The sequence below is a fragment of the Populus alba genome, chromosome 16 (assembly GCF_005239225.2).
Source record: "Populus alba chromosome 16, ASM523922v2, whole genome shotgun sequence".
In the NCBI taxonomy this organism is placed as follows: Eukaryota; Viridiplantae; Streptophyta; class Magnoliopsida; order Malpighiales; family Salicaceae; genus Populus; species Populus alba.
In genome coordinates, this window is record NC_133299.1 from 12050646 (window position 1) to 12074976 (window position 24331).

Consider the following 24331-nt stretch of genomic DNA (forward strand, 5'->3'; position numbering starts at 1 on the left):
AAAAAAACTCTTTTTCATTACTATTTTCAATAGCAATGATATTAATAATAATATTAAAAATTATTATTACTATTTTCATTAACAATGATATTAATTTTTTAAAATTAGATTTATCACTAATATATATGGTTTATATTCATATTATTGTTTTTCATGTTTATACTTTGTAGGAATTTGAGCAAAACAAGGGATGTTTTAGATTCCATTAACTACTTGATAACATTGACCTAACTTTATATTTAAAATATTTTTGTTTAAAACATTTTACTTTCATAATATTTTGTTTAAGTTGAATTACTTTAAGTTAAAGATCTATTTAATCTTGACTATTTAGAAATATTTTAAATTTTAAATTATATTTGTTTGGCATTGTGTTTGTATTGCATAATTTATAATTAATTTATCTTGAATTTGAATTATGTTTGTTGAATATATATATATATATATATATATATATGAACATTACAACCCTGAAACGGCACGCCGAAATACTCCAAGACTGAAACATTCCATTCCAATTGAAAAAACAAAACACCTAGTGAAACGGAATTAACAACCTTGGTTCAAACTAAGCATAAAAGGCTTTGGATATTCATCCCATAATGGAAAATGTTTTTAGCCCAATGATGGATATGAACCTGGTTGCATCTTCTTGTTGCTAAATTAAAACATTTAGACCTCAATTTGTGGATTGAATATAGTTTAAAGTTTACATTTAATTTTGTTTAAGTTTTCTGATTTTCTTTATTCAATTTTTTTTTTTCTACTTGGGTTTTCTATATTTGGAGTTTTGTTCTAAACATCAAATTTGGTCATGACTTTAGATGGTGTGTTTATTATGGCTTTTCTTATTCTTGAAAGGTTATTCCAAGCTTATTGATCTCTATTTTCATATTGTACTAAAACAAGTTATAGTTAATGAATTCTAGTATCTTTTGAAGTATTTTCACTATCATTTCTTATCTCTTATGTGGATTCCAAGAATGGTGAAATTGAACCAATTATTCTACAACTTAGAGTGGTGTGACTTATTTCTAAAAGTTATCAATCCCTTTTTAACTTTAACTATATCATTTTGGTATCAAAGTTGATTTGTTGATCTAACCTAGATCTTGACAAGAAGAGGATGTCCTATCATATTTCATGAAGATGAATGACTTTAATGTGACATAAAAATGATTAAGCTAAAATGAATAGAGGAACAACCACAACAATGCTTGTAGTAATTAAAAGGCCAAGCACTATTAAGGGAACATGATAATGACTTAGGTGATGAATATAATTGGTAAATCAACTTAAAACTCATTAGTAGTTGATTTCTTAACACAAATGCCACTATTATAGATCTTTTTACCCTAACTATTGATGAAATATCCATTATAGCACTTAACTTTTTTATTTAGGACCCAAACATAATAAATTCAAACTATCATTACCATTCCCTCTTAATTGATAAACCTGGTATATAATTATAACCATTAATAGTTAAAGAGAAAGGTTTAATAAAATTAAGTATTGTAAGACATAAGAATTATTAATTAGTGTTTACATATGTTCTAAACAATATTGTAAATTGTTCATCTTGTAATTGGAAAATTTAAGATTCAGTAAGACGTGGATTTCTAGATAGTAAAAATTGATGATGTTGCTTATGATGAATTTTTCAATATACCAGTTTATGAGAGTATAGAATAAAAATTATTTTAAAATAACATGTTATATTGTACTTAATAAAATGTCTCAATTCATCTCAATTAAATAGCATATAATTATGTGTATTTCAAAATTTGATTTATATCAAGTGTCTTTACCTCACCGTATTTTTTGGTACTGGTCATCTAGGATGAGAAAATATTGACAAATTTTAACCTGAAGGTAGTTTCCCACTACCATCATGTCTTTGAATACAATTTATTCTTGTTCTTAAATGAGGCTCAAAATAGTACGAGATAAATGTTGAAATCTCTTCCACAATACAAGCTTCATATATCGAAGCTCTAACATGTGTCTTGTTTTTATCATTTTTCTTTAAGTTGAACAAATATCTAAATGGAATTAAATGAGTATCTTAAATTTAATAAAAAAAAAAGACAATAGAAATTTAATCAGGATGAATGTGTAATCTCTAACCTCTCGAATGGATACATTCATCTATACTGGAAGGGCCTCCAACGTTTTCCTCAAATGGTAGATGTATGGGTAGATGCTCCATTAAGTGAAAATATCATCACAAGTTTACAGATTGTTTGGATAATATTCATTTCAAGCTTCTCCATATGTTGAGTATACAACTTATTAAATCATATATCTCTAAAAAATAATTGATTTCTATGAGTGCATTTAGTATCCTTTTTAGTAATAAATCTAAGTAAACATGTAAAATGAGTGTTTGCATAAACACGTGACAATCATGACTTTTCATTCCATACAATATATTATCCTCCAAATTCATCAATCTAGATATGTCTGAAGCATCTTTATCAGGAAAACACACTTTTAAGTCATTAGTAGACAAGTAATTATGCATTATTGTCTAAGAAAAGGCTAGCTTTGAACTTTGTGACATAAATTAACTTCATATTCTTACGATGACAAAACAAAGGTATATTCACTCTAGGCTTCATGTTTTTCTTTGTCTTCCCTTTCATACCTATCACAATGTTAAAAATATTTTCAAACATATTCTTTTCAATATACATGATATCTAGATTATTGCAGAGAATATTAGTCTTCCAATAATGAAGTTCCTAAAAAACACTTCGCTTTACTCAATTATAGGTCACATCAAAACAAGAAATTTCTACTTAGCGGATTGAAAACTAAACACAATGCCTTCGTAATGTGAGACCACGTCATATAATTTTTCAACTGACGGTACCAGCAATGCAACATCTCTTTTAACTTTACCTATAAAGAAATCATTTGTGTTCCTTTCGTACTTGTAATCAATTGGAAAAATCGCTGGTGGCAATAAAAAAAAGGCTTTACCACTATTTGTTAAGGTGAAGGCCTTGTTATTTTCCATACAACATGGACATGCTAATTGACACGACCAAAAGATTGATGTCTTCTCCAAAGTGCAGGAGTGTCAAAGTAATAAATAACCCGGCAAGACCAGGGTTGAATCACAGAGAGGTTAATTGTATAAATTATAGATAACAATACAACAACAACAACAACAACAACAATAATAGTAATAATAATAATAGTAATAATAATACTCAGTACGTGGCGTTGTTATACCTAAGAATGATCTAAAAGATTGGGTCACAGGTTTCCAGCCTATATACTGATTTATGAAAAAGATCAAAGAGATATATTATATAATATAAACAGATTTTTTATGTGAATGAACAAGGCAAGACCAATAATGTCAGGATCCTGATCAAACACATAGCATACTTAACGTACATAAAATATAACAAAAATATAATATTAATATTAATAGTAATAGTAATAATAGTAATAATAATAATACTAGTAGTAGTAGTAGTAGTATTAAAAAAAAAAAGAGGAAGAAATTAATGAGAACTTTGAGATGGAAGATTAATGTAAGGATTCAACAATGATAAAAACAAATGTCAAGGTTAGAGGATCCACTAATGGTGTCATAACCCAATTTTGGGTTATTCCCAAAAATAACTTCTTTTTCAAAATCAAAATAAAAAAATAAAATAAAGGTTGGCAATATGGAGAAAGTAGGCCGGGGAATTAAGCTGCAATTTTTTGTACCCCATTATGTCCAAAAAAGGAGAAAAACAATGCAAATTCAAGGTCAAATTAAATGATTATTGGATGAAATTGCATAAACATTAAGTCCAAGAACATAATTAAATTTTTAATAGGTCAATTTGATTTAATCATGGGCCAAATTGAATTTTAATTATGTTTGAGAATTAATTTTGATTGAATTAAAGGATTTAATTAAGTGCAAGGACTTAATTATACTTTAAATGGGTTAAATTAATTTTATTTGGGGGCTTAATTAGTGAAAAATTAAGTCCAGGAACATAATTAAATTTTTAATAGGCCAATTTGATTTAATCATGGGCCAAATTAAATTTTAATTATGTTTAAAAATTAATTTGGGTCCAATTGAAGGATTTAATTAAGTGTAAGGACTTAATTATTACTTTAAATGGGTCAAATTAATTTTATTTGGGGCTTAATTGGTGAATAATTAAGTTTGGGAGCTTAATTTGGGCTTAATTGAGAAGATTGGAATTTTAAAAGACCAAATTTAATTTTTACCAAGTTAATTGATTGAAATCAGGGGCTAAATTGCAAGAAAATTGAAGTTTTGGGGTCAATTAGGGGTTAAATTGAAGAAATCTGAGGTCAGGGACCAATCTGCAACAGGCGGCAAACTATAGGGGCTTAATTGACAAAAACCGGGGGCCAAATTGAAGAAATTGAAAGTTTAATGGTCAATTAGGGGTTAAATTGAGAAATTCTGAGACCAAGGATCATATTGCAAAAGGCGCGTAAATACGAGGTTGCAATTGAAGTTCATCAGGGGCTTAATTGCATTAAATCTAAAGTTATGGGTCAATTAGGGGTTCCATTGAAAGAAATTGAAAGACCAGGGACTCAATTAAAAATGAGTAAAAATCCCTAATTTAAACCTAAAACGGCGCCGTTTTGCATTAAAAAAAAAAACAAGAGAGGACCAGACGACGCGTCATCTGGTTACTGTTCATTGTCTTCTTCTTTTACCTGAAAGAAACTGCTTGGCCGCCTACTTTTGAGGTGCATTTAATGCACCAAACATCCACCGAATTTAACCAAACTTGCTCGAAACGGATCCCATGCAGTTCCTCTACAACACCATGTGAACAGGTCAGGATGATTGACAACACGGCAACGCCGACGACGATGTGAAGAGGTCAACTCAGGCAGCCTTTACCTGCAGATTTGACAACTCAGGGAGGCTACTTTGAACCAACAGTTGGGATCCTTCACAAAGTAATCAAGGGCTCAAATTTTACCCCAGTGAAGACGAGATTACCCTCTTCCACCGCCTATAAATAGAGGCGGAGTTGATGGCCTGAGAGAGGAGAAAATCGGGTCCAAAGTTGACAAAAAACCAGCTCCACTACCCCCTTTTTGCAGTTTCTCTCTGCCTCTCTCTCTCCGCCACTCCAGCCACCAAACGAAGCCACTACCAGCTTCTCTACCACCAGCGCCACCATAGGTATCCATCCCAACCACAAGTCGGCCACCCCCACGCCTGAAACCGCCACCGTTTCCCCCTCTCCCTCACCTCTGCAGAATCTTTCTTTCTTCACCGTGATCAACTCCGGCCACCGTTGCTCCCAGCGACGCCGACCTTGCCATCAGCTCAACCTCCCCATCACATCTGTGACCACCACTGACGGTAGTCTTCTCCTCCGCCCGTCCACCGTCTTTGCAACCATTCGGTTGCATACAGAACGTGAACCACTGTTCACGTTCTGCAATTAATTAACATTTCATTTGGGTCGAGCTAGTGTTGGCCCAGCACAATGTGTTTGGGCTAGGTCCAGCCCAGCCCCAAAAAAAGAAAATGTTATGGGCCGAGATCGGCCCAACAAGTTTGGGCCAATGTCGGCCCACCTTTCCAGGGCTGAGCTTGGCCTAGTTAGCTGGGCCGGCCCAACCACATTTAATATTATATATTATTATATTATATTATAATATTATTTTAAATTAAAAAAAAAAAAAAAATTCCAAAAAATTTCAAAAATGATTTTAAAAAAATTGTGATTTTCTTAAATATTTTTCTACCAATTTTGCACAATATCGGATTGTATATTTACACTGTAAAATACAAATTCGGTATTAAAAATACCCAGTTTTCTCCGAAATATTTTCAAAAAAAAAAAGGCAAAAACATTTTCAAAAAGAAAAAAATATTTTGTTACATACGGCCAAATCCTAAAACTTTTCCAAGCATATTTTTTTGTAAAAACAAAAATTGCATCTTTTTCATGTTTTTTTTAATAAAAAAAAATGGATATCGTAACTAGTTTATGATTTGTACATTAGGATTTGGCCAAAATATCAAAAATCTTTTTCAAATATTTTTGGTCTAGATGTAGACTTTAATATTTGTGGGGTGTAAAATTACACGATAAAGTACACCCTCAAATATTAAAGATACATGATGTAAATAAATGTGATGCTAAAAAAATTCAGTCTTTAGAACGGTTAGGATTTAACCCGATAAGGTAGAGACTCTCTCATGAAGAGAAAATCTGCCTTGAACCTTTAGAAAAAAGACTAACCCGACTTAGAAAAAACAATCAAACAACAATGCAGCTTACCTTAGGTAGGGTGCACTGGGGGTGACGTGTTTTCCCCTTGCACAACCAGTCCCTTATTCAGACTCTTGCAGACCATAGGTTCCTAGTGACCATAATACTAGGTGGCGACTCCTAAAAATTAATCATAATTTTATGATTAAATCCAAAAATCTTCCCAACACACCACACCTCACACCGGAGGCACGATAAAGCACCTTCGCCGTCACCAGACGACCTCGCATCGGCACGCCCCCGCGACAAAATGGTTATTTCAACAAGTATAGTATAAACTCTTATTATTCAACTGGAAACCACACACAAAGGAGGTTCCAATCGGATGATTTCTTATTAATAGCTCATTATAAATTATTAACATGATCATATTAATTATCTTATTTAAGTAACACCAAACTTTTAAATATTGTCAGGAATTCATGATGCTAACTTATGTTAACAACAAATCAAGTTCCTTTCATAGCACAGGTGTAGGTAATACAATACGATTGGGCTATGAGAGTGCCAAGCATTTGTTGTACCAAGTGTTATACAACACAAATCTAGATTAACCATTTAACAAGCAAGGTATTAAGAATTAGTAAGATAAAAAGATAAGACATGTTAATAATAAACATTAAGATCCATGTTGAGTTTACATTATATTTATTCTTACACCATTAGTGTAACCTTTTCACCTTGACATAATAAACTTAGCTAAACATAATGAAGAAGAGAAACATAAATAAACAAAACAAGAACATAAATAAGATACAAGTTAACTAAGGAAAGGAAATGAAAAGCATAAACAAGATATTAAATGAAAACAAAACTTAAGAATTACAAAAATATAAAAGAGAGAAATAAAGAGCATGATTTTGATCTGAACAACCAAGCCCCTAAATACATGGCAAATGCCTCCTTTTATAGGCCAAAATTCAAAATTATTGATTTGATGACTAATTGTTGAGTAGGTGGCCAACTCTTGACTTTGTAAAAATCCTTATCTTCTTGTCTGAATAAAACAAAATTGCTAGCATCAAAACTGGGACCATTTGAAAACATGAAAGTTGTAGGAAATTGACTCATATTTACAGGGGAAAAAATAGAGGTCATTTAGACTTCTAGAACTCTAGATATGGGCCAAACATTAAACAGTGTTTGGGCTGCAGGACAGATTCGGACTTCTCCGTTGTTGCTATAATTTGGACTTGCAAACGGCCTTCTTAGATCTTAGTATCCACATGAAAGTTGTAGGCTTATGTCTTACTGAATTTGTGTAAAACTTTGAGATCATTTTGGCATCTAGAACTCGAGATATCTCCCAATTACCAAACAGTGTTATAGTTTGGACTGCACCAATATCTCTTTTCTAAGTTTGACCCTCTCTTTGTCCTTTCAATTTCCATACTTGAACTCATCAATCAATCCTTTGATTTATATGATAGGCCTGCATTTAAGATGAACATTTACCATATATTAAGGCATTTTATAGTATTAGACTTGTTATTATAAAACATATTTTAGTTAAGGAGTTATTGATACTTTAAGTGCAAAATGATGATATAAAACCTTGATAAATATGCACTTTTAAGTACTAATCACTAATTTTCCATGCATGCTCCAACTACAAATCATCTCATATGCAGGAAAATCATTCATGGTACATATCAAAAGTGCTTTTATCTAAAAATTATGTTTCCTCAAGACATCGTACATTAAATTCCCAGATGACCACAACTGTTTTAACTCATTAATCAACAGTAGAAGACAAACATTTATATTCATTCTTGTAGATAAAAACATTAACTTTGACCTCACACACATTCCTAGTAGCAAGTTATAAACTGTAAGTATTAGTAGCTAACAAGAATATGGTGTAATAAATAAATTGATTTGTCTGTAAATAACCCAACATATATGTTCTGTGATTCCATTGAAAACTAAGGATGCATCCTATTACAATATTTCCAAGCTTCAATATCAAAAGGATGAACCATAATTCCATCTATCGCATCATCTGAATGATGCCATGTTATGTGCTTAGAAGTCTTTGGAGACATGAATTTTAGGAGTGATTAGGAAGTAACTCAATTTTCTATGTGTGAAAGAGTCCTTCCCCTATCAATTTCGGGTTTATATCAAGCATGCCCATATATTATGCACTCGGTCAAATTTGTATTTTCTAGGTAGTACAACATGTGGAAGTTTGAACATATGTCAATTTTCAAGTATACTAAGTTGAGTTTCATTATGGATTTTGCAGTATAGAAATTCTTTTTCAATATATTCTTTTCAGGTAAAATACTTCCTATATATTTGATGATTTTGTCGTAACTAGTTTCGCTTAGCTTATGATCTAACTTGATGGTGAATACATGTGCAATGATCGATAATTTATTATGATTTGTGCATGTATCCCATAATGGTTCATCATAATCTTTTAAAAAATGAAAAAAAACCTGACAACATCTGCATTTAGTTCTTCATTTATGATTGAACATTCATTTGCATCACCATTATTTCATCAATAACCATACTTCTATAATGATTACTATTATCATCTATAACTCTATGCACGTTGCTAGAACTACAGGTTGACTTAACCATTCTTTATATCATGGTTTCGTAAGGAACATATGGTTCTCCATATGTAAGCAAACACAAGTATTTCTCCATAAGCCTTTTCTGTAAAAGATACATCGTAACAACATCTGGATTGATAAATTTTTTATTTTTACAACTCTTACATAGATATTTAATACCGCCTCTACTAATTTTTTTTGGATTAGATAGTGTGTATTTAATAAAACTCACAGCCTCATTACAATAATCATCTTGCATAACCCTTCGAGTGAAACTCGATACATCTAAGAACGATCATTCATTACTTATATTAAATCTATATAGAATATTGATGACAATATGTATTAATTAATAATGTGAACTAAAAAAATTATTGGTACCTAATTAATTAGCCATCATTGGTTTAACTCAAACTTATTCAATCTATTTTAATAGTACCTTTCAATCATTATTAATTTTCTACAAAAAATCAAATTTCTCTATATTTGCTGAAATTTTTTAATTTAACAATAAAATTGATAAAATATGAAACATACTCATAAATAAGCCATTGTTTATTTCATACAAATCACATAAGTCACAAAATCAAACTCAAACTCAATTTCATCAAATTACAAACAAATACAATACTCCAAAATCTTCAAACAAACTCTAACAGTACAAATCATATATTCATACAATAAATTTGTATGATAAAAAAAAGCTATATAAACAAGTAAACTACATATTCTATATCAAAATGACAAAAAAAAATAACATTTTAAAAATGGATTACAAAAAATAATAATAAAAAAAAGTAGTTTTACTTACTTGATGTAGCCAATCTTAAAAAAAAAAAAAAAAAAAAAAAAAAAAAAAGAGGAAAGAGAAAGAGGGGGGTCGCATTTCAAGTTATAACTTAAATATTGTTAATTGATGGATTCCTTGATAGAACTAGATGATCATATTTCTTTGGTAATTCCACCTGTAATAATAAACGTCATTTTTCTTTTCTTTTTTTTTCCTTTCATTTTCATCAATTATTCTCTAGTTATACACCAACATAAAATTTCTCTCGGTAAATATCAAAAGACTTTAGTGAGGAGATATTTTGTATCGATAAATATTACTATAAATTATTGATGAGTTTTTTTAGTTAATAATTTTGTTTATTATTTTGATAGTGTAACCAGACAACTCTTCAATAACAACTTTCTGTAAAATGTTTCCTAAACACATATGTTATGTTAAGAAGGGTTTGAAATTAAAATTCTAAAGTTTGGCAGACAATTATCTATCCCTGAATTTATGGCCAATAATTGGATCTTACTAGCTCCGATATATATTACATCTAGGATAGGTTGGCTGAGGAGAGAGAAAGAGTTGATATTAAGATAAAATAATAGTACAATAAATTTTCCAATCTTCAGTCAAATTAATTAGCTCACAACACTAAGATAATTTTTAATATAATGTTTTAAACATAAAATTATTAAAAATTAAAAATTTTCATTCAAAAACAAAAATAAATGCCAGATTGTTGAAGATTAAAAACCAATAAAATGAGTCAGTGATGCTGCGAGAGAGAGAGAGGGGTATATAAGATTTAAGAATGTTAATTTAAAAGGACTTCTACCCACCACCGTTTACTATTATCAAATACGATGAAAATGTCAAAACTCAAAGAGTATGAAATTGGGTACTTCCTTTCTGATTAAGTAATCTTGATCCCCATAACTCGATAAATAGGCATGCAGAGAACCTGGAAGCAGCACAGCACTTTAAAGTTGCTTACGAATATTCAACAGAGCAAATAGGCAGAAGTGATAAATACTTGTGATATGGCTGAAGTGAAGTTGCTTGGAGCATGGGGAAGCCCTTTTAGTCGCAGAGTGGAGATGGCTCTTAAATTGAAAGGTGTTGAATATGAATACATAGAAGAAGATTTAGCTAATAAGAGCCCTTTGCTTCTCAAACACAACCCCATTCACAAGAAAGTCCCTGTCCTCCTCCACAACGGAAAAACAGTGGCAGAGTCGCTTGTTATTCTTGAGTACATAGATGAAACTTGGAAGAGCAACCCCATCTTGCCTGAAGATCCTTACGACAAAGCCATGGCTCGATTCTGGGCTAAATTCATTGACGAGAAGGTAAGACCATTAATTTCTTCAGTTTTTCTTTAATTAAAATAAGCAGCTTACGTACTACATACTATAATACTTGTATTGAATAAAAAAAGGAGGATGAAGAAAAAAATACAACTCAAATTCGGTTTTGAATTTCCTTTTCTATAGTGTATGCCTGCAATATGGCAAATCATGTGGTCTAAAGAGAATGAGCGTGAGAAGGCCATAGAAGAAGCAATTCAGCACCTGAAAACTTTGGAAAATGAGCTCAAAGACAAGAAATTCTTTGGAGGAGAGACAATAGGGCTGGTAGATATTGTTGCTAATTTCATAGGCTTCTGGTTGGGAGCCGCTCAAGAAGCTACTGGGATGGAGTTGGTGAATAAAGAGAGGTTTCCCGTACTTTGCAAGTGGATTGATGAGTATGTTAACTGTAGCGTCGTCAAAGAAAATCTCCCTCCTAAAGATAAACTGATAGCTTTTCTGCGACCCCGCTTGAGTGCTTCCTCTTGGAAGTATTAGAATTGATCACTGAAGGGCCATGTTAGCTGTGTGAGTTTATGATATGATCCATGTTCTCTTTCTTTGTAATAATATCATGTGGATCTGTGTTCTATATTGTTGCTTCTGTTTACCTTAGGCGTAGGTCATATCATATGTACCTATTTGGATGACGAATATGAGACAGTGTCCTTCAAATCCTTGTGATCATTATGAGTTCTCTATGTATCTTTATGTCTGCTTTTCCGTTTTTAATTTCATGTTTAGAAAATTTCTTTTCGAGACATCTAATTCAGATAATCAAATGGCTAAAAGAGGTTCTCAGCTTTGGTACTTCAGCTTTATGTTATTTGAAAATGAAAGGTTAGGTGGCTGCAAGAGTTTTCCACGGAAAATTGAGAATTCATACACAAGACATCCACAAGAGCATGTTGAACGAAAAAGGCTTAGGATTAAAATAATTTATCAACTTGATTTGATTAAGGATTCAAAATATTTGAGATTGATAATCAAGATAAGATTAAGAAATTTTTACCTGGATTCGTCACTCTCAAAGCTATGACTTCTAAACACCACTCTCAACTTCTTGATGGTGCATTTTTTATTTTTTTAAAAAAAAAACAGTAATAAATTCAGTATGTTTGGCTATGGTCCAGACGGAGTGAAATGAAAACAAAATCACAAGTAGCTTCTCCACTTTCACGCTGACGCGTAAACATTTTCACCTATGGAAAACTTCACTTCTATGTTGGATAATTAATTAATTTTTTTATTCTAGTATAATTTATTTTTCTTGAGAAGATAAAAGTGCTGGTAGCCAATAGTTGGTGTCTTGGTAGACCAAAGTCCTTTCGAGTGTGCTTTTTAACTCTTGTATACAAAATAGGATGTTTTCCAGCCCTATCTATTAAGGGCCCTTTCTAGCCCTCAACCATAATATAGTGTGTTTTCTAGCCCTATTTTTTTCCTTTCGAGTATGCTTTCTAGCCCTCGTATATACTAAATAGTGCACTTTTTAGTCTTATTCATCAAGTGCACTATTCTAGCCTATCTCTATTTTCTTTGAGTGCGTATCTTTGAACCCTCATCTCCCTAATAGTGTGCATTTTAACCCTATCTATATCTCTTTTGGGTGTGCTTTGGAACCCTCATCTCCCTAATAATATGCTTTCTTGCCTTATTTGTTACTGAGCACGCTTTTAACCCCTCACTTATAACACTTTCAAAATGATTGATCATTTTTTGATCTGGTAAATTCACAATCTCCCATTCTTTTTTCTTCTTTAAAAACTTAGTATTAAAAGTTTCTTACAAAACTTTCTATCATAAGACTTGTACTGAGGGAGCAATTGTCATGAACCATATTTGAATTCTTCCTTTTCCTTTTCCTTTTAAAATATAAATCAAACAAAAAATAATAATAATAATAATAAGACTGCCAATTTGGCAAAGCAGGCTAAGGAAGGTTTCAAATACGTACAAGAATCAAGTTGGAATTTTGGATGGGCCAATATATTGATTTAATCATGGGCCAAATTAAAAATTTAATTATGTTTAAGAATTAATTTGAGTCAAATTAAATATTTAATTAGGTGCAAGGACTTGATTATAATTTTAAAGGGTCAAATTAATTTTATTAGGGACTTAATTGGTGAAAAATTAAGTTTGAGAGCCTAATCTGACTTTAATCGAGAAGAATATAATTTTAGAGGGCCAAACTTAATTTTTATGAAGTCAATTGATTGAAATCAAGGATAAAATAGCAAGGAAATCAAATTTTAGTGTCAATTAAGGGTTAAATTGAGAGATTTATAACCAATGACCTTTTTCAAAAAAGACATTAAACTTTGAGGACTCAATTAGTTTGAAAACAAGGGTTAAATTGAAGTAAATTGAAAGTTTAATGGTTAATTGAGGGTCGATTTGTATTAATCTAAAATCAATGATCAAAATGAAAAAAACGCTGAAATTCAGGGTTGGTATTGGAGTTCGATAAGGGTAAAATCACATAAAATTAAAAGTTTGAGGTCAATTAAGGATGTTGATTAGTACTTAAATGTGCATTTTATCAAGGTTTTATATCATCATTTTGCACTTGAAGTATCTATAACTCCTTAATTAAATTATGTTTTATAATAACATACTTAATAATATAAGATACCTTTAATTTATGGTAAATGTTCATCTTAAATGCAAGCCTATCACATAAATGAAAGGATTGATTGATGAGTTCAGGTATTGAAATTGAAAGGATAAAAAGAGGGTCAAACTTAGAAAAGAGATGTTGGTGCAGTCCAAACTGGAACACTGTTCGGTAATTGGGTCATATTTCGAGTTCTAAATGTCCAAATGATCTCAAATGTTTACACAGATTCAGTAAGATATAGGCCTACAACTTTCATGTGGAGGTCAAGATCTAAGAAGGATGTTTTCAAGTCCAAATTATAGCAACAACAGAGAAGTCTGAATCTGTCCTACAGCCCAGACATTGTTCAATGTTTAGCCCATATCTTAAGTTCTGTAAGTCCAAATGACCTCAATTTTTTATATAAAAAAAGGTTACACTAATGGTGTAAGAATAAGTATATTGTAAACTCAACATGGACCTTAATTTTTATTATTAACATGTCTTATCTTTTTATCTTACTGATTCTTAATACCTTGCTTGTTAAATGGTTAATCTAGATTTGTGTTGTTTAACACTTGGTACAATAAATGCTTGGCACTCTCATAGCCCAACCGTATGGTATTACCTACACTTGTGCTATGAAAGAAACTTGATTTGTTATTAACATAATTAGCATCATGAATTCCTGACTAATATTTAAAAGTTTGGTGTTACTGTAAATAAGATAATTAATATGATCATGTTAACAATTTATAATGAGCTATTAATGAGAAATCATCCGATTGGAACCTCCTTTGTGTGTGGTTTCTAATTGAGTAATAAGAGTTTATACTATACTCGTTTGAAATACCATTAGTAGATCCTCTAACCTTGACACTTGTTTTTATCATTATTTAATTATCTTCCATATTGATCTTCATCTTATTAAATTTTCATCAACTTCTCCCTCTTCTTCCATATTATTATTATTATTATTATTCTACTACTACTACTACTACTACTACTACTACTACTACTATTACTATTACCATTATTGTTATTAATGTTGTTGCTGTATTGTTATTTATAATTTATACAATTAACCTCCATGTGGTTGACCCCGGTCTTGCCGGGTTATTTATTACTTCGACACTCCTATACTTGGGAGAAGACATCAATCTTTTGGTCGTATCATATGCAATTAAAAGAAATCAAAAGCCAAAGGACTAAATTAAACTTTAGTCAAATCACTAATTAAAATCTTAAGAAAATTAAAATGGTGTCGTTTCACTTAAATGAAACGATGCGTTTTGACCAAAACCGTTTGTTTTGGTACAAAACAACATCGTTTTGACCAACACAAGAACAAAAAAACAAAAAAAAAGAGGCATCAGACAACTTGTCATCTAGCTATTGTTCATCATCTTCAACCTTTCATACCAGAAAGGCTACTCAGGTGGCTAATTTTTTAGAGCATTTAATGCTTTGTCTCTCCACTAAATCGAACAAACCATACACCATTATGATGGTTTGACATTGTATTACACCCTAGCGTAGTTCTTGCTGATTAATTGCCTTTACAATTGTTACGGTGTAGCCCTAAAAAGAGTAACCCGATCAGCCTTTATCAGCCGATTTTAGCAACTCGTGATGATGACTTTGAGCCAACAATTGAGATCATTTTCAATTGAATCAAAGGCCAAGAATGGTCCCCAATAAAACAAGATGTCTTTCTTTCCCCCTACAAATAGAAATGAATTTCAGGCATTAAGGAGCAAGAGAGAAAAGTGCAAAGTGAGCAAAAAACTAGATTTTTTAGCATTTTCAACATTGTTTTCTCTTCATCGCCGTTACAAACATCCTTTTTGTCGTGAATCCTAGCAACTTTAACCTCTACACCATGATCAACAACAACCCCACATACTTGTAACTCCATCTTCTCATTAGCAATGGGGGTAATCTCATCGACCCCTAATCTCTTCATTAGCAGCAATTCCATTTGAAACCAATCTCTCTTGTCGCTAGTTTTCTCCACCAACAGCTCCATTGTGAGTTGTTAGTAACAACTCATCCAACCAAGGTAAGCTTCTTCATCCTTCCTCCCTTGTAATTTCATGCATGTATAGAGGACATTTATTAATTCATGTCCTATAAGTGTTGGCTTTCGTCAGCAGATATAAGCTGGGCTGGACCCGTTGCAACCCAGCCCACATTGCTTAGCCGGGTCCAACTCATTAAAAATAAATAAAAAAGAAGAAAGGATTGTTGGGCCTACAGTCAGCCCAAAAATATACTAATAAAAACGTGGTTATTAGTAGCACCCTAGTCTTTGTGATATAATAATATACAAAGACTTTAATTAATCTCTAGTTCAAATAGAGTAGTGAGTTTTGCTCATATGAAAAGAGGGGTAAGTTGGGAAAAATATAGAGAAATATGTATATGGACTAAAAGAAATTATTTCATATACAAAAGACTAAGAATCTATACTTAGAAAATTTCTAAGAAATTGAGCATACCATGCCCATCATCTATACAAATATATAAGTGGTTATGTGAAACCCAATAAGAATGAACCTATACTTAGAAACTTCTAAGTGATTATAGGCTCTTGATGAGTGGGAGCTAGCTTTCTCAGCATTGTCATGAGGCTTAAAAGCCTTCTACTAAAAATTGGCCATCATGATCTCTTCCTTTTTTTTGTGACAAGGCATTAGAGCTCCCCTAACTAAGAGTGGTGATTACATGATGTTATTTGTATTAGGAAGACCACTCATATCCATCCCTTGAAAATTAATGCATTTAGCATTGCGAAGATTACATCTATCCTTATCCTAAGATACGTTTTGAAAGGCCTTCAACTATCACTTAGAGAGAATAAATAGTCATTTTGAATAAATCATTTATATTCAAGAAATTTTTTTTTTTCAAGGAATATACATATTGAGGTGACCTAAGTGATAGGTATAAGAGAGGTTCTTGGTGGTGTAACCAGACAACTCTTCAATAACACATTCTGTAAAATGTTTCCTAAACGCATATGTTAAAAAGGGTTTGAAACTAAAATTCTAAAGTTTGGCAGACAAGATCTATTTGTTAATTTTTTTTTTACAATAATTGGATCTTTATCAAATATTTTCTGATTATGAAATTTACAAGCTCCAAAATAATAAATATATCAGTAGAGGAGAGAGAGAGAGAGAGAGAGAGAGAGTTTGATGATACTTAATTGGAAATTAAGATAAAAGACTTTTAATAAGTCAAATAAATTTTCAAACCTTCAGGCAAATTAATTAGCTTAGATAATGTTGAATATTATGATAACAGTTATTTTTTAAAGTATTTTTTTATTTAAAAATATATCAAATAATTTTTATTTTTTTTTTAAAATCTATTTTTGATATCAGTACATCAAATAATTTAAAAATAAAAATAAAAAATAACTTTAAACAAAAAATTAAAATTAAAAAAAAATATTAAAAAAAAAAACACGATTTTAATGCAAAACAAACATACCTATAATAATTGAATTTGGAAACCAATATAAAATGCATTCAGTCAAATTGTTTTTTGACAGTGCTCTTGCATATAACCCTTCGAGTAAAAACTCGATACATCCAAGAACGATCATTCATTACTTATATTAAATCTATATAGAATATTGATAACAATATGTATTAATTAATAATGTGAACTAAAAAAAATTATTGGTACCTAACTAATTAGCCATAATTGGTTTAGTTCAAACTTATTCAATCTATTTTAATAGTACCTTTCAATCATTATTAATTTTCTAAAAATTTGGCTTCTCCATATTTGCTGAAATTTTTAACTTAACAATAAAATTGACAAAATAAAAACATACCTATTAAATAAGCCATTGTTTATTTCATACAAATCACATAAGTCACAAAATCAAACTCAATTTCATCAAATTACAAACAAATACAATGTTTTAAAATTCAAACAAACCCTAACAGTACAAATTATATATTCATATAATAAATTTCGTATAGGAAAAAAGCTATATAACAAGTAAACACAAAAGTAAACTACATATTCTATATCAAAATGACAAAAAAAAATAACATTTTAAAAATGGATTAAAAAAAAAAATAGTTTTGCTTACTTGATGTGGCCAATCTTTAAAAAAAAAAAAAAAAAAAAAAAAAGGAAGATAGAGGGTCATTTGTCAGGTTATAACTTAAATATTATTATGGATTCCTTGATAGAAATTAGCGATGGTCATATTTCTTTGGTAATTCCACCTGTAATAATAAACGATATTTTTCTTTTTATTTCCTTTCTTTTCAACAATTATTCTCTAGATATACATCAAAATAAAATTTCTCTCGATAAATACTAAAGGACATAGTGAGGAAGATATTTTTGTCGATAAGATATTACTAAAAATTATCGATGAGTTTCTTTTTAAATAATTCTGTTTATATTTGATAATATTTTGATAGTGTAACCAGACAGCTTTTCAATAACAATGTTATGTAAAATGTTTCCTAAACACATATATTAAGAAGGGTTTGAAATTAAAATTCTAAAGTTTGGCAGACAATTATCTATCCCTGAATTTATGGCCAATAATTGGATCTTACTAGCTCCAATATATATACATATAGGATAGGTTGGCTGAGAAGAGAGAGAGAGTGGAAATTAAGATAAAATAATAAGTCAAATAAATTTTCCAATCTTCAGTTAAATTAATTAGCTCACAACACTAAGATAATGTTTAACATAATATCAAAAACATTATTAAAATGCATTCAGTGATGCTGAGAGAGAGAGAGAGTCAGTGATGCTGAGATAGAGAGCGAGAGAGAGAGAGAGTAGGTATTAAGATTTAAGAATGTTATTTTAAAAGCACTTCTACCCACCACCGTTTACTATTATCAAATACGATGAAAATGTCAAAACTCAAAGAGTAAGAAATTGGGTACTTCCTTTCTGATTAAGTAATCTTGATCCCCATAACTTGATAGATAGGCATGCAGAGAACCTGGAAGCAGCACAGCACTTTAAAGTTGCTTACAAATATTCAACAGAGCAAATAGGCAGAAGTGATAAACACTTGTGATATGGCTGAAGTGAAGTTGCTTGGAGCATGGGGAAGCCTTTTTAGTCGCAGAGTGGAGATGGCTCTTAAATTGAAAGGTGTTGAATATGAATACATAGAAGAAGATTTAGCTAATAAGAGCCCTTTGCTTCTCAAACACAACCCCATTCACAAGAAAGTCCCTGTCCTCCTCCACAACGGAAAAACAATGGCAGAGTCGCTTGTTATTCTTGAGTACATAGATGAAACTTGGAAGAGCAACCCCATCTTGCCTGAAGATCCTTATGACAAAGCCATGGCTCGATTCTGGGCTAAATTCATCGACGATAAGGTAAATTTCTTCAGTTTTTCTTTAATTAAAATACAACAAAGTTGACCTCCTAGAAATGGTGCGCGGTCTTTCATGCATGGTTAATTTGTTCAAAGCACAAAGTCAATGATTTTGGGCATATTAAAAAATATATTTGTTTGTGGTTTAATTTAATCAACACATTAATATCTACATCTAGAAAATAAGCAGCTTACGTACTACATACTATAATATATACTTGTATTGAATAAAAAAAGGAGGATGAAGAAAAAAAATACAGCTGAAATTCGGTTTTTAACTTCCCTTTCTATAGTGTATTCCTGCAATATGGCAAATCATGTGGTCTAAAGAGAATGAACGTGAGAAGGCCATAGAAGAAGCAATTCAGCACCTGAAAACTTTGGAAAATGAGCTCAAAGACAAGAAATTCTTTGGGGGAGAGACAATAGGGCTGGTAGACATTGTTGCCAATTCATAGGCTTCTGGTTGGGAGCCGTTGAAGAAGCTACTGGGATGGAGTTGGTGGATAAAGAGAGGTTTCCCATACTTTGTAAATGGATTGACGATTATGTCAACTGTAGCGTCGTCAAAGAAAATATTCCTTCTAGAGATAAATTGATAGCTTTTCTGCGATCCCACTTAAGTGCTTCCTCTTGGAAGTCTTAGAATTGATCAGTACTGAAGGGCAATGTTACCTGTGTGAGTTTATGATATGATCCATTTTCTTCTTTCCTTGTAATAATATCATGTGGATCTGTGTCCTATATTGTTGCTTCTGTTTACCTGAGGCGTAGGTCATATGTACCTCTTTGGATGACGAATAAGAGACAGAGTCCTTCAACTATTTGTGATCATTTTGAGTTCTCTATGTATCTTAATTTTTGCTTTTCCTTTTTTAATTTCATGTTTAGAAAATTTCTTTTCGAGACATCTAATGCAGATAATCATTTTCACTTATGCAACCCTTCTCCCCAAATTTATTTGTTAGATAATCGATTAATTTTTTTATTTTAATAATCTGATATATTCTCTTTGGTTAAAACAGCTAGTAGCCGATACTTATACCTAGTAGACAAAAATAATTTGTAGCTGGTATCTGCAAAAAGTATCATTTAATAGATTTAAAGACTCTCAAATTTTTAAGTAAGTATATTTTTAAAGAGAGAAGATAATAATATTTTAGAGAGAGATATTCTGAAAAATATATATGCAGAAAGTAGAGATTATAAACTTGAAGCTTGAAGGATTCACAATGTATTTTTAACCCATAAATCTTGCCCTTTCATGAAGATAAAGGACTGAATTGTTATTTTACCCTGTTAGCATTTAACAAGCGATAAATATCCCTTACATATCATTAATGCTAATAAGAAAGTAGTAAGTCTTTATGAGAATTTTATAAACTAGGGGTATAGAAAGATGAATATTTTTTACCTCAACATTTTATCTTAAGGGTAATAAGAATAAACAAACAAAGTTTTGTAGCCCAATAAGAGGCCCGGAAATATTGTTAGCTTTGTATCCTTTTATGTTTAATGCATAGCTAAGCCTAGATATGTTGGGTCATCATCCTATCTTTGGCACCTTTCAATCATGAGCTTCTTGAGCAAACAAATTGTATATAAAATATGCTAATCCATTAGAAGAAAATGGGAATAAAAATGTTCACCATAAGGTTGACTTGGTATGGAAAATGAGAGATGAGAGAAAAAAAGGAAGTAAAAAACAACTTACTTAGGATAAACTAGTGCTTTTTTTTTTTACACCACCAACAACATTAGAAAAACTTGACGAGATAATCCCAGAAACATCTTAGAAGACAAGCAAAAATAGCTAGAGGGGATTGCATGCGCCACCTAAAAAAGACGATGTGTCCATTCACCTAGCTCGTGCAATACACGTGTCAGACATAAAAAAACATATCAATGGTTGTTTAGGCTTTGACCCAAACAACCACTCACCTTTTGTGTGGCTGCTTTAGCCAAAGCACAAAATAGGCCACCCACCTTTTTTAACCGTTCATTCTTGGCTTAAATGGCCACCCACCCGAGGTAATAAATATAAATATATTGGATCACCAGGTAAATAAGACAGGTTCTTATAAGTCATAATTTTCTCAAACTCAACACTTCTTTACACTTAATTTTCTCTTAATCTTCTTGTATGTTAGTTTTCTCATACACCTACTAAGTTAAGCATTGAAAAATTCCTCATCCAAAAATGGACTTATTTTTTAAAATATAATAAAGCTTATATTCAAGCCCACACATCTTGGTATAGAATCATAACCCATGAAAATCTCTTTTTTTCCTTTTTCTTATGAGAAGTTTTTCAAGACTTTATCAATGGCATTATATGTAGGAAATAAAATTAAAAACTAGTTCTTTCCCTTCACTCATTAAAAATACTTTTCATAACTAACGAATCTCTAGGACAAGGGAGAATATTGATCTCCCAATCATAGGGACTCCAATCCTATTAGGTCTCCAACAACTCTCCCAACAAATACAAGTGGAGTTTATAAGATACAGACTAGTCCACTAATACAAAGAATCCATTAGATGTGCTAATTGGGCCAATCATAAGGTCAAGGAGTTAAATAAGACATTAAATGGGCTTGTTCAGCTTATTTAGGACAAAAATGACTTTAAAGAGGCTATAACACATATGGGTCAGCCCATAATCAATCTAATTCAAGTGCAAGAAAGGCCCAATTCTTCCATAACATTGGCTTAGGGTTGGCATCATGATGACAACCTTGTTTGAACAATTAATCCTAACATTACAAAGATATTTTGACAGATTGTTTTAGGAGTTTCATATTCTACAAGGAAACTAAGGGCATCAGCCATTACAATGATTTCCAAACTTATTTAAGAGAGTTAAAGGTGGTTTGAACCTATTTTTTCTAATGCATAATTTTACGCAAACAAGTACAATTTTTAATCTGACCGTTGGATCAAACTAAAATTTTACAGAAGTTTCTAGAGGTTTTATTTTATATACGATTAGAATTTCAAGTCAATCTAACATTGAAAAGGTCTTAAAATAAGGTCTAGAATCTATTGTATGAAACTTATATTAGTTTCCTTGTTCATTCATGATTTTTTTTCTTGTTTTATTTAGAGCTATTTTATTATTTTTCCTTAATTATTTAGGATTTTTTTACCTATTATATATAAGGTTATTTAGCTTGTATTTAGGGGTTTTTTTTATAAACTTTGATTTTAAAATAATATTGCTTGTATGTGAGAGGTATTCTCGCATTCTTTAGTTCTCTAAAGAACTAATTTGACTTATCAAAGAATAAATATTTTTGTGGCATATTCATTATATTTTATGTTTGTGAATTTGTATTTATTGGGTAGAGGTTTATTTTAATAGTGTTAGTGCTTTAGTTCAAATAATTTTTGTGTCACACTCCTATCAAACCTAATTCTTTAGCTTTTCAGGATTTTTCTTTCTTGCATGTGGGTTATGTGACTCATCATGAGTCTCACATTAGGTGGTATTAGAGCTAGACTCCATTTATTAGATTATATCCTTTTGTATTTTTTTTTCTTCTTATTCTGCATGTTGAAACTCATTATTTCCAAGTGTTATCTCATTTCATTATTGTCACAACATATATCAGTAACATAAAGAGTAAAATAAAAGAGACAAAGTCGTTCAAACAAAGATGTTATAGATTCTGCTATTGAAACTAAAATAAGGTGAAATTAGATAGGCCATATTAAAATTACTTAAAAATAGATATTCTGTTTATTTGGAGTCTAATCAAAATATATATCCAATATGAGGTCATTTCAACATTTTTTGGTTTAGGTTCCAAATTTGTGTCAACTATTAAAACTTGATTTGTTATTGTTGAAATCAAATTGGCTAGTGTACAAAAGTGTTCTTTGGGATATTTAGGTGTCAATCAAGTTATTTTCATAATATTTGATTCTAATTTTTTTTCAATTACTCAAAAACATCCATATCTCATATCATAATCCATTTTTGGGTTCTTCCCCCAAATTTACCCTTTTCCTTTCAAATTAACAAAAACAAAAAACAAATGCAATAATAACAAGAAGACTGTCAATTTGGAAAAGCAAGCTAAGAAAGGTTTCAGAGAGAGAGAGAGAGAGAGAGAGAGAGAGAGAGAGAGAGAGATATATATATATATATATATATATATATATAATTAACCTAAAATTTTGGATGGAATTACGAGCCCAATCATGTCCTATTGTGTGTGTGTGTGTGTGCGCGCGTGTGTGTGTATACACATATATATAAAATAATTAACCTAAAATTTTGGATGGAATCATGTCCTATTATACTCAAGACTAAAGAGACAATGCAGATTCAATGCCAAATTAACTAATTATTGTATGAGCTTTCATAAAAAAATTAAGCCCAATTACTTAATTAGATTTTTAATAGGCCTTTGATTTAATTATGGACCAAATTAAAAGTTTAAATATGTTTAAGACTTAATTTGGGTCCAATTAAAAGATTTAATCCTTGCAAGGACTTAATTGGTAAAAATAATTTTATTAGGGACTTCATTGGTGAAAAATTAAGTTTGAGAGCCTAATTTAGGCTTAATCAAGAAGATTGAAATTTTAGAGGTTCGAACTTATTTTTTACGAAGTCAATTAATTGAAACAAGGGACAACATTGCAAGAAAATCAAGGTTTAGGGTCAATGAAGGGTTGAATTAAAAAATTTTATAACTAAGGATCTTTTTAAAAAAGACATTAAACTTCAGGGACTGAATTCGTTTGAAAACATGGGTGAAATTGAAGTGAATTGAAAGTTTAATGGTCAATTAAGGGTTAATTTGCATAAATCCAAAATCAAAGACCAAAATGAAATGGTGTTGAAATTCAGGGTTGGTATTGGAGTTCAGTAAGGGTAAAATCGCATAAAATTAAAAGTTTGAGGTTAATTAGGGATGCAATTAAAAGAAAAAACAAGCTGAAGGGCTAAATTGAACTTTAGTAAAGTCTATAATTAAAACCCTAAGAAAATCAAAATAGCATCGTTTCACTTAAATAAAACAGTGCATTTTGACCAAGATAGTTTCTTTGGTACAACACGAAGGTGTTTTGACCAATACAAGAATAAAAATAAAAGATGCCAAACGACTTGTTGTCTGGCTATAGTTCATCATCTTCAACCTTTCGCACCAGAAAGGTTGCTCGGATGGCTACTTTTTTAGATCATTTAATACTTCGTCTCTTTACTGATTGGGACAAATCATACAACACTATGATAGCCTGGCATTGTATTACACCCCAGCATAATTCTTATAAACTGATTGCCCCAACAGCCATCGTTGTGTCACCTCAAATAGGCTAACATGATCAGCCATTAGCAGTCGAG

General features: G+C 31.0%; 1 protein-coding gene and 1 pseudogene across 1 annotated transcript; both read left to right on the top strand.

The window, feature by feature from the left end:
* Positions 1-10569: 10569 nt before the first annotated feature.
* LOC118037435 (probable glutathione S-transferase) lies at positions 10570-11698 on the top strand. Its single transcript, XM_035043405.2, has 2 exons — positions 10570-10993; positions 11138-11698. The coding sequence occupies exons 1-2, from the start codon at positions 10685-10687 to the stop codon at positions 11489-11491; spliced, it is 663 nt and encodes a 220-aa protein (XP_034899296.1). The 5' UTR covers positions 10570-10684; the 3' UTR covers positions 11492-11698.
* Positions 11699-18481: 6783 nt separating this feature from the next.
* On the top strand, positions 18482-19719 carry LOC118037530 (probable glutathione S-transferase; annotated as a pseudogene).
* Positions 19720-24331: the final 4612 nt, after the last annotated feature.

Bases quoted from the DNA above. Each gene is read 5' to 3' on its own strand.
- LOC118037435 (XM_035043405.2), top strand. From the start codon at position 10,685: ATGGCTGAAGTGAAGTTGCTTGGAGCATGGGGAAGCCCTTTTAGTCGC. The intron at 10,994-11,137 runs GTAAGACCATTA...CCTTTTCTATAG, and splicing joins CTAAATTCATTGACGAGAAG to TGTATGCCTGCAATATGGCA.